Here is an 11,219-nt window from a genome sequence, read left to right as displayed (position 1 = left end):
CTTCAGTGCTGTAACTTGTCTCGCCTTTAACATCTTCTGTATGCCAAGTCGCAAAGATCATATTGTATACTTTTTTCACAATTATTATTATTTATTGTTATAGTGCCATTTATTCCATGGCGCTTTACATGTAAGGAGGGGTATACATAAAAACAAGTACAATAATGTTAAACAATACAAGTCATAACTGGTACAGGAGGAGAGAGGACCCTGCCCGCGAAGGCTCACAATCTACAAGGGATGGGTGAAAATACAGTAGGCGAGGGTTACAATTACAAGTAGTCAAAAGAAACGCACCTTCTACTGCTCGTTTGAAGAATACTTTGCAGCTGCCACAGGTCAATACTCCATAATGACACCCAGACGCTTCATCTGAACACACCAAACAAAGTTTTGGGGGTGGTCCGGTGCTTGCAGATGAAGTGGACGGAGAAGGACTCGCATCAGATCTCATTCCAGGGCTGGGGAGAAAAAACAAACAAGCATTATGATGGATTTATCCAGGTAGTAAAGGGCAAGGCAAGACTGGCAAGAACGTAGCTCAAGTCAGATACACAAGAGCTCATACAATTGTTGCTCCGAAAAAAATGGCCTGTTAATGGTGTTGACCAACATTTGAGCTAGATGTTGGAGGAGTTTTCGTAAAGGTAACCTTCCTGCTATTAACTTGTTACAATCAATGTCACCCAGCAAACCGCAAAATTGTGTTTGACAAATACACGTACGAAACAAAACAAATTTCCCCATCCTGAAAAGAATTCTACCTATTGACACCTACTGAAGGTTTACAGAGACACCGTGGATGCGAACATATGGCGGGGTACATGGTGAATTCCCACAGTGTACAGATGAGCTGATAAATGCTTGTTTTATAACTTTGCCAAATTGGTGGATTAAAACCATGGAACTGTACAGCGCTTATTATTGGCTTTAAGCCAACATTGCTCCAACGCATTATCAAAGTTTGGCAGGAGGGTCAGACGGATACGGCTTACTGATTTACATTTGATGCTCTGCTGGCCCAATGAGCACACTGCAAAGGTTAGCAAAACGGTCCTACAACAGCCAAAATTATGGACTTGTCATGGAGAACATTCATCTATTTTTTCCTATGGACTAATAGCTAACATTTAAGGCCAACGCAACACATCCAACATTGTCTGTACATATCACAAAGTACAGACTGTCTGCAGGTACCCTGACCAAAACTAAGCAGGTATCCCCCGATATTACTTTGAGGCTATAGTGTTTGGGCCAGGAGACCACAGTCCAGGCATCAGACCCAACATTGGTAAAGTCTCCCTTTTTGTGCCCCTCGACAGGGCAGAGTTAAGTGCACCTGTGCAGGATGGAGGACACATGATCCACACAAAGTATGAAGGGGGGACTGCATTGTAATTAGAGAGGAGACATCAGATCAAGAACATCGATGACCATAGGACCTGACCAGACCATAGGAGCATAATAAATATTATGAAGTAGGATTTAGTCTGTAAAGGTCTGAAGGATCACATTAAACCTGTGCTTTATCTGACAGAAGGAAATTACCATTTCAATCAATCCATTTCTTCAAACCTAATATTTAATTCATAAAGCAAAGCCCCAGAGATACATTATAATGACAACTGTGTAAAGCCTTCTTCTAAAAGCAGGCAATAAGAAATTAAGGAACCCTACGGCATGGGTGCAACGTGAATGTAAGGTCATGAATTACATCACACCCCATCAGTTTACTGTGCAGGTGCCCCTTACCCCGCAGACAAGAGAAGCGAGGTCACCCGGAATAGGAAAATAGCCTGTCATCTCCAATTTGCCTTCAATTGCCTGAACATTAGCAGAAAGGTGGATTGTGATCCACTAAAACATGGCTTTCTGCATAAAAACACTTACAAAAAATGCAACAAGTAGTCAGCATGGTTTATTAAAAACTCCTGAGATCCATTTCACGCTGGTTTAGAGGGCAACACTGTTCAGTGTGTGTACTAGATGCCATGTATGAAAACTAAATAGCGTTCTACTAGCCACATTATTAACAGCTAAATAGACAAATCTCACATTCATGGCCACTCTGGTACAGATAGGACTACCCGAATGTTCATGTAGCATACATACATATTAACTTTGGCTAGGGACCTAGTGGAACAAGTCCCTCCATCAATATACAAAGAAAGCTTGGGTATTCATATGTAGGCACCAATGTTAGAGTATTCCACTCAAGAGTGTTCACAAAACCACACAAAAAATTTTTACTATAATATATATATATATATATATATATATATATATATATATATATATATATATATATATATATATATATATATACACACACATATACACACACTCACTGGCCACTTTATTAGGTACACCTGTCCAACTGTGTGTTAAGACTTAATTTCTAATCAGCCAATCACATGGCGGCAACTCAGTGCATTTAGGCATGTAGACATGGTCAAGACAATCTCCTGCAGTTCAAACCGAGCATCAGTATGGGGAAGAAAGGTGATTTGAGTGCCTTTGAACGTGGCATGATTGTTGGTGCCAGAAGGGCTGGTCTGAGTATTTCAGAAACTGCTGATCTACTGGGATTTTCACGCACAACCATCTCTAGGGTTTACAGAGAATGGTCCGAAAAAGAAAAAAAATCCAGTGAGCGGCAGTTCTGTGGCCGGAAATGCCTTGTTGATGCCAGAGGTCAGAGGAGAATGGGCATACTGGTTCGAGCTGATAGAAAGGCAACAGTGACTCAAATTGCCACCCGTTACAACCAAGGTAGGCAGAAGAGCATCTCTGAACGCACAGTGCGTCGAACTTTGAGGCAGATGGGCTACAGCAGCAGAAGACCACACTGGGTACCACTCCTCTCAGCTAAGAACAGGCATCTGATGGCTACTTTCAGCAGGATAATGCGCCATGTCATAAAGCTCGAATCATCTCAGATTGGTTTCTTGAACATGACAATGAGTTCACTGTACTCAAATGGCCTCCTCAGTCACCAGATCTCAATCCAATAGAGCATCTTTGGGATGTGGTGGAACGGGAGATTCGCATCAGGGATGTGCAGCCGACAAATCTGCGCCAACTGTGTGATGCCATCATGTCAATATGGTCCAAAATCTCTGAGGAATGCTTCCAGCACCTTGTTGAATCTCTGCCACGAAGAATTGAGGCAGTTCTGAAGGCAAAAGGGGGTCCAACCCGTTACTAGCATGGTGTACCTAATAAAGTGGCCAGTGAGTGTATATATATTTTATCTATATGTCTATATCTATCTATATCAGCTTTTAAATAAAATTTAGACAATACGAGGTTTCAAACAGGATCAAGCAAAACAAGTATGGACCCCTTTATAGAGCATTATTTAGATATGTGTAACAGTCGCAATTGGCTCTGGTATGGCAACAGTATAATGCTGAAACACGTAAAGAGGGGCACAAATATACAGAGGGATCTGAAACAGACATCACAGCTTACCCATAATATATGCAGTATGGGGACCACCAAACACGTTTATATACAAAGCCTAGTCTTGGTGGCTGGATTTCAGCAGATCTCCTGTTGTAATTACAGGTTCACAGCAGGAGGTCCTACTTCAATGGAAGTTGAAGAGTCATGTGTCTTTCTTTCACTCTCCCCCCAGTTATAATTAATCCCATATGTTCAATATGAGGATGATATGTCCCCTCTTCAGAGAGGTCTTTATCTCCAATTTTCTGTTAACTAGTTGATTGAGTTTGTTGTAGAGTAAAATTGTAAAATACATAAAGGCTGCAGAGTGGAACAATTATTAAAATACAAGCTGCAAGTCTCAATGGCCAGAGAGTAAACAACAATCCTATATACAAATTTGGCATGCATTACAATGGGTGAATTTTGCTGCAGATCTGGCCTCCGCTCATAGGGGTCCATGCACACTTCTCGGTCACACCAAAGTCAAGTGATGCAAGATGTGTTCCAAATATAATAGCAAAAACGTGATCTAAATCGTAACAGATAAACCCACCTTAATTAAACATGCACCAAGCATTTATAAACAACTGGATCAAGAAGAAACTGCTTCAGGCAGGCAAGTAAAGAGGAGAAAAAAAGTTGCAGCGCTGGGGTCCTGGGTTCGTATCCCACCAAGGACAACATCTGCAAGGAGTTTGTATGTTCTCCCAGTGTTTGCGTGGGTTTCCTCCGGGTACTCCGGTTTCCTCCCACATTCTAAAAACATACTGATAGGAAATTTAGATTGTGAGCCCCATCAGGGACAGTGATGATAATGTGTGCAAACTGTAAAGCGCTGCGGAATATGTTAGCGCTATATAAAAATAAAGATTATTATTGCACATATGAACAGCAAATTGTTCCAAAATTTGTTCTATTTTTCCTTTTTTTTATAAAGAAAATTTTTGGGAGGGACTACCCCTCCATGTGCACAGTCTAGAAAGGGACTGTCAGCACAAAACAACTGTTCAAACCAAGCACAGGTGCTCGATGCAGAATGGTGTACCCAAACATTCAGAGGAAAGATGCGTGCTACTTATTTTCCCCCTTTATCTCCATCCCCAAGTTTATAGCTTGGACTTAGCGCCAGAGAAGGGCAGAAATAAATGGAGCACAGGTGGGAAGGTGCACTGAAGCGCTTGGCCACACTAAGGGTGCACTTTGCTGAGTGTTATTGAAGGTCAGCCACTTCTGGCAAGCCTTTGCCACCACCACACCTGGCTGTAAAAGATGCCTTTCTCCACACAAGAACAGGAACACTTGGCACTGCCTCCTATCCACAGTCTGCCAATAACTGCAGAAGGCTTTCTACAGCAATACTCGGAGTCCCATAGGTTTAGATCTGGGTACTGCTAACCTGGCAGTCCATGGAGACACTCCTATTCCTGCAGCTGCTCCTTACAATACAGGATCAGCAAATACACCAATATAACCTAACATGATAGAAGTAGAAACTGATACAACAAACTGTTACAGGCGCTCTATACATGCATACACACATCAGATTAGAGTTGTGAGAAGCACTTTATCTGAAAACTGTGTGCAGCTTATTACAATGTTATTAACACTTGCAGCACTGATCGCTGATACACAACCGGATACCAGACAGAAAGCAGATGTGGAGTGCAAGATAGTACACGCAATAGTCTCAAACTACACCACACTGGACCTTGCCTTTTATATGACGGCACGTGGAGGATTTATCACACACATAATGGCACAATTATGCCGTACTATGAAAAACACAAGGTCTCAGAGGCACAACGTATTGGCATGGTGGGGTAACACGCACAAGGTCTCCACGTGTTATGCATGGCTCAACGCAAGGTTATAATAGCATATTTTATTTTGCATCAATAGGTAAAAAAAAAAAAAAGTCATAGGAACAAAGGTTTCGATAAACAATTCAAGAGACAAAAACGAAGAATTTTCCGAGTGGAGAAATGAAGGCCACTCTGTAGTGGAGTAGCAGGAGTAAGGGGCTGGAACAATAAAAGCATTAAGGGTTGGTGACGTACTACACATGTTGATCCAATTTAAGATAGATCCTTTTAATCTTGAAGACGTCTTGTTAAAGTAGCTATAATGGAAGCCTTCCTAACAAATAGCCAGTTCTCTGAAGGGGGCACAAAGCCAGTAGACTGGTCTAGATACAACACACGAACACTGTATCACACACCCCGTCTAGTGTGTCTATACACTAAAAATAATTAAATACCACACTATCCCAGGGAGCCGAATCTAATTTGGGTTTTGGCATGTTCAGCAGGCAATCCATCTAGTCAGATAAATGACAATATTTACTGGGCCATGTGGGACATTGCCAGATTCAATACTGTGTGGACAGCTTGCCAAGGGTAAAAATAATGCAACACAAGTAGTTATTGCAACGGACAACCAATGTACACAATCCAGGCTCCAGAAGAGATCCTGTGGCTTAGTGGGGGGGGGGAGACGCTCCGGAGAATGTTACCGGCTCCCTGGAATCGAACACTTTTCTTTATAGGGTTACCTGGACTAAGTGCTGGATCCGTGAGAAGATTACAAAGTGGGACTTCAAATATAGTTCTGAAGATGAAACACCTTTATTAATAAGTGGGTAGATGGATAACACCGTACACACAATGTGACCAAAGCGAAGTACAATAAAAAAAATATGGTAATAAATACAAAGTGTTAAAATTGACCCAAAGTAACAAAAAATTGTATAATATATATCTCTTGTATATACCCCTATAAATATACAATGCACATCTCAGTGTCACCTAATATACAACACTAGGGTCAGCAGGGTTCCAAATTCCACAGTATTTCAATATATAAGTGAAAAATCGTAGAGTATCATAAAAATCAGTGACAATAAGTAAATAGATAAGAGTGTATATAATATGTACACAAGAAAAATGTGACCTCAGTGTATGAAGTGCTTAGTGCCAAACTGATAACTAGAAGAGTGCAAATTATATATATTGTAGTATTGTAGAAGAAGGTGACCAAAGTGCAAATTATAAAGTGCTGTGTGCAAAGGACTCCTAACTGACAAAAAAAAAAAAAAGTATACCATATGTTCTATAGAATTGTCAGATTGCAGTGCTTTAATGCTGCTGTAAAAAGGACCTTGATATGGAACATAAGGTTTTATGTAGGAGATACATACATTTATTGTCAGACACTATAAAAGATACTGTCTATTGTGTACACTTACATGCTAGCCAAGGGCCAAGCTATAGAGCTGTCATGCTTGAAAAAAGAAGGGCACCGAGATAAAGAAAAAACAGATGTTACTGTACCTTATTAGGGACAAAAAGACAATGGTGCAGCACGCTCCCCGACGCGTGTTTCGGAAGCGCTTTTTTTTTTTTCTTTATCACCGAATGGTCTACCATTCAAATTTCAAGCAGTCATATACCACTTTATTAACAAAAGGGTTACTTATACCATCTGGTATATTTTTACTGCTGTGTTGGTTTTCAGTGAATACAGACTTTCCCATTACGGAGATGGAAGGTTCTGCACAAAGTTCTATCTCTTAAGGAGAGGAGAGGGAAGGAGCTAAAGGCAGACATACAAATGGGCATTAGCACATCCTGGTGATTCTGCAGGCACAGGTGCAGTGCCCAGCTCCACTGCAGCGGGAGCTTAGCTTAACTGATTACTAAGCCCCAGCACAGACTGGCTGTTAACCCTCTAAATCCCACCATCAACCGCAATCATAGCATATAGAAGGTTGCGAGAAGTAGGGGCTTATTCTCACTCCAGCAAAACCACCAGGTCCAATACCTTGCAATGCATAAGTAGTCAAGAAAGCAAACAAAAGTCCCATAAAAGGGACTAATTAGCCCCTTCACGACCTATACACACACACATCATAGACAGTGGCTCTGCAACCCCTGCAGGCTCTGGCGCTGAACCTGCATGGGTTCCAGCATAACAGCCGATTTAATCAGCTCACATGTGCCTTTAACAGCTGCAGGTGGAATCGCAATCCACCCGCACTTGTTTACATGTTAAAAATTTTTCAATGTCTTATTTCACCATATGTGGTTTAGACCGAGTCGGACGTGCAGGTTCAAGGAGGCATACAGGGAGGAAGGACTATGACCGTTTCGCGTACAATCGCTTCTAACGGGTCCATCGTCTCATCATAGCAGATGATCAGGCGATTGGAGTATTTCAGTTTCAAGTCTCTTAAGGAGACTATTGAAGTAAAAAGTAGAAAAAGGGTTTTAAAAATATTAAAAACACTTGGTATCAAAATATAAAAAATAATCTGATCAGTAAATGAAGTAACAAGAGAAAAAAAAAAAAGCTTATTCTATAGAATCAGGTGTCGGCATAAACCGTAGCAAAACCTGTCAATGGGTGAAAAATCCTGACATGCTCTGTCCAAAAATCCATGCAAAGCACAAAATACTGATGACAAAACTGCATGAGATTTCTGAAATCTCAGACTCTGCTGGTACTGTAAAAAGCAGCTGAAAATTAGCATAAAAAACAGCTGTAAAGACACCCAGTGTGACCACCTGTAACAGTACATTTTCCACCTGCCATATCTGATTTTGTGGGTCATTTATATTATGTACTTGCTCACATATGGGATATTCTTCCTTACTGTGCCTGTCCATTCTTGTACATGTCCTCTTGCATGATTAAGGTTGTTAACTTGTACTTGATTCTGGCACGGTTTCCAATAAAGCCGTGTTATTTATAATTGTGTGTGTGCATTTTTGATTTGCGCCATCCTTCCTTTTTCTTCTATCACACAACTTAGCCTAAATGTAACAGACAGCCTTCTATAGCCATCGTATAAACTGCATACAGCTGTAACCACAGGCGGTGTTTCAGCGTAGGGCAGGCAAGCCTTGGGGGAATGGTAGGGGAAACACATGGGTAACGAAAAGAAAGTTCCATCACATACAGTGCTGGCAGAAAGCAGACAGAGAAACTGCCCAGGAAAACATTGTGTGGCAAGTTACAAAGCATATAAACCCTTCGACAGTGTCTACACCAATTTTTTTTGTTATTTCACTGAGAAAATGAACATATGGTACGTTAACCAGTTTTGTGTTAAAAGACTGGTATGTTTTAAAGAGATACTCTACATTAAGCGATGGCATCAAGATGGAGGGAGTTTTATCTGTAGTAATTCTAAGGATGAAGGTTTATTTGCCCAGTTAGCACCATATCAGGCAGCACGGTGGCTCAGTAGAGGTTTATGTTCTTCCCGTGTTTGCTCCAGGTTCTCCAGTTTCCTCCCAGACGCCAAAGACATACTGATCGAGAATGTAGATTGTGAGCCCCATTGCGGACAGTGATGATAATGTCTGTAAAGAGCTGTGGAATTAATGGTGCTATACAAATGAGTAAAATAAATATCCCCTTCATTGGTCATCTTCTGCCAGGACAATGCCATCCACTTGCTGCAGTTGCGCTACCGCACAGGGAAAGAGCAGCAAGGGTGCAGAGCCAAGTGACTGCAGCACCAAGACTTCAGATGATCAGTTGTAAGAAGCCAGAAGACACTTTGCTTACAATGTAAGAAGAGAATTGCCTCCCTAATGAGGATCTACCTAGGTGCATGTGGATGGAATTGAAACCATTCTCGCCGTTATATGTAGACGTAGACAACCAACACAAAGTTGATGTCGAGGCATAAACCAAGAAGGCCCGCATAATAAAAGGGAGTGGTGAAAAGAGGTTTTGAAGCTCTGACAGTGATCAAACAAGGACTAGAAAGGAAAGCTCTTTTCGGCCAAGAGATATTTATCATTTATGACATTTGAAGAAACTGGAGATGCTTATGACTGGCTTGGGAAACAAGTCATACTATTAGAAGGGAAACTAAATCCAGCACCTCCAATCCAAGTCTTTGCTCAAACACGAGCTTATACTTGCAATACTAAGCTTGCACGCCAATCCACCAACTGCATTATATGCCACCAGGAACGGAAAGCAACTCAGCGGAAGTGCGGAAACGCATTGTGCTGAGGAATTTACCGCTGTCGTTTTCTGATCTGGAGTAGTCCTACCTTTCCATGCACGCTACGTCTACAGATACCAGCTCGATATATAGTCCAAAACCAAGGGTCCTCCAAAGTCAGTGTGATCGCTTATGCTTCAAGTGCACATACTTCCCTAGATTAGTGCAGCATTCAACACATCCACTAAGGTTGACTGCACATGAGGAAAGACAAGGCGAATCAGAAAAGAAAACTTTTTTTTTTTTAATTGAAGGTATTTTCTAATATTACACCTACTACATATTGGGATAGGATCTTGGAGATGGGAGTAATCCTTTAAAGAGAACCTGTCAGCAGGATTGTGCTCTGTAACCAAAGCCCCCGTCACACACAGCAAGATCGCTAGCAAGATCGCTGCTGAGTCACAAGTTTTGTGACGCAACAGCGATCTCACCAGCGAGATCACTGTGTGTGACATCTATCAGCGACCGGCCCCCCTGCCGGGTATCGCTGATCGTTGTGGAAAGCCCTGGACATATTTTTGATCGTTGGTCTCCCGCTGGCCAGCACGCATCGCTGCGTGTGGCAGGTGGGAGACCAGTGATCTGGAGCTGGGAACCAAGGTAAACAGCGGGTTTCTACGCTAAGCGTCGCGCTTAGAAACCCGCTGTGTACCTTAGTTACCAGCGCGCTGGTGCAGGGAGCTGGTAACCAAAGTAAACAGCGGGTTTCTAAGTGCCGCACTTTGAAACACGCTGTTTACGTTGGTTACCAGCTCCCTGCACCAGCACGCTGGTAACTAAGGTACACGGCGACGCGCCCGCTCATCGTCGCTGGTGCTGATCGCTGGTGAAGCTGTCTGACAGCTCACCAGCGATCACGCAGCGACTCACCAGTAATCCTGACAAGTTCATATCGTTGTCGGGATAGCTGGTCAGTCGCTATGTGTGACGGGGCCCTAGGTCGTCAGTGTAAGGTCAGCGCTATTATACTGAGTAAAATGATACCATGGTTGATGAAATCAATCTTGTGGTTGTTTAATCTGCATTTTCAGTTTTGAGATAATGATATGCCAGTGCTCTGGGGCAGCCTGTGTGGGGTGGTGGTCTTCATGTGGTGTGCGATTAGAAAGCAGTGAAAATATGCAGAGTCCAAAATGCTGCTATATCCCGATTATGGGCACATAGCCTTCAAGGTTCTCATTCACTTTGCTGGCGACAAATGCACCAAAGCGTGCACACAGCTTCAAGGTGGTTTTCTGACTAGAGGGAACCCTCAAAAAGAAGGGTGTTATGAATAAATAAAATGGCCAAATTATATGTTATGGGGGGGGGGAAACGACAGTGAGGGGGAGCCACACAAGTCAACTAAACCTGCCAATTAAGGCAGGATCAGCTGATCAAACAGTGTGCGCGTGCGTGTGCGTGCAGGTTTTTTGCTGGCTAGATCCATCTGATTACTCATTAGTAGAAATTCCCTCATTATCAGAACAGGCAAGCTCACACTGGGAACTAACAATTACATGGTGGACAGAATCGATCACCTGTTGTGAAAGGCGAGATACCAACTTCTGCAGAGGCCACAGAGCATGCCTAGAAAATCCCTCCATAGAGGTGAATGCACATCCTCAGTCTGGGCTATAGGACGAATAAAAAGTCTATCTGCATAGCAGCAGCTTAAGAAAAATGGTTCTCCATGAACATGTACAGATTAGGGTAGAGAAAAATTATTGATGTACAGAAAAAAAAAAAAAAATTGTATCTAGTTTTA

The 11,219-nt window shown here is 42.2% G+C and overlaps 1 protein-coding gene across 6 annotated transcripts in view; it reads right to left on the bottom strand.

Annotated features, from left to right (window-relative positions):
- Positions 1–56: 56 nt before the first annotated feature.
- LOC141088995 (glucocorticoid receptor-like) overlaps positions 57–11,219 on the bottom strand; it is a 70,624-nt gene continuing 59,461 nt past the window's right edge. For all 6 annotated transcript variants that reach the window (XM_073575279.1, XM_073575275.1, XM_073575277.1 and 3 more), the window contains one exon: positions 57–461. In XM_073575279.1, the coding sequence (XP_073431380.1) occupies positions 182–461 (280 nt within the window). In that variant the 3' untranslated portion in view covers positions 57–181. The remainder of the gene's footprint in view (positions 462–11,219) is intronic.

Source organism: Dendrobates tinctorius, unplaced genomic scaffold (genome assembly GCF_039654945.1).
Source record: "Dendrobates tinctorius isolate UK_male_01 unplaced genomic scaffold, ASM3965494v1 ptg000043l, whole genome shotgun sequence".
Taxonomy (NCBI): Eukaryota; Metazoa; Chordata; class Amphibia; order Anura; family Dendrobatidae; genus Dendrobates; species Dendrobates tinctorius.
Note: the sequence above shows the minus strand (reverse complement) of the source record. Positions and strands in the feature narration are given on the sequence as shown.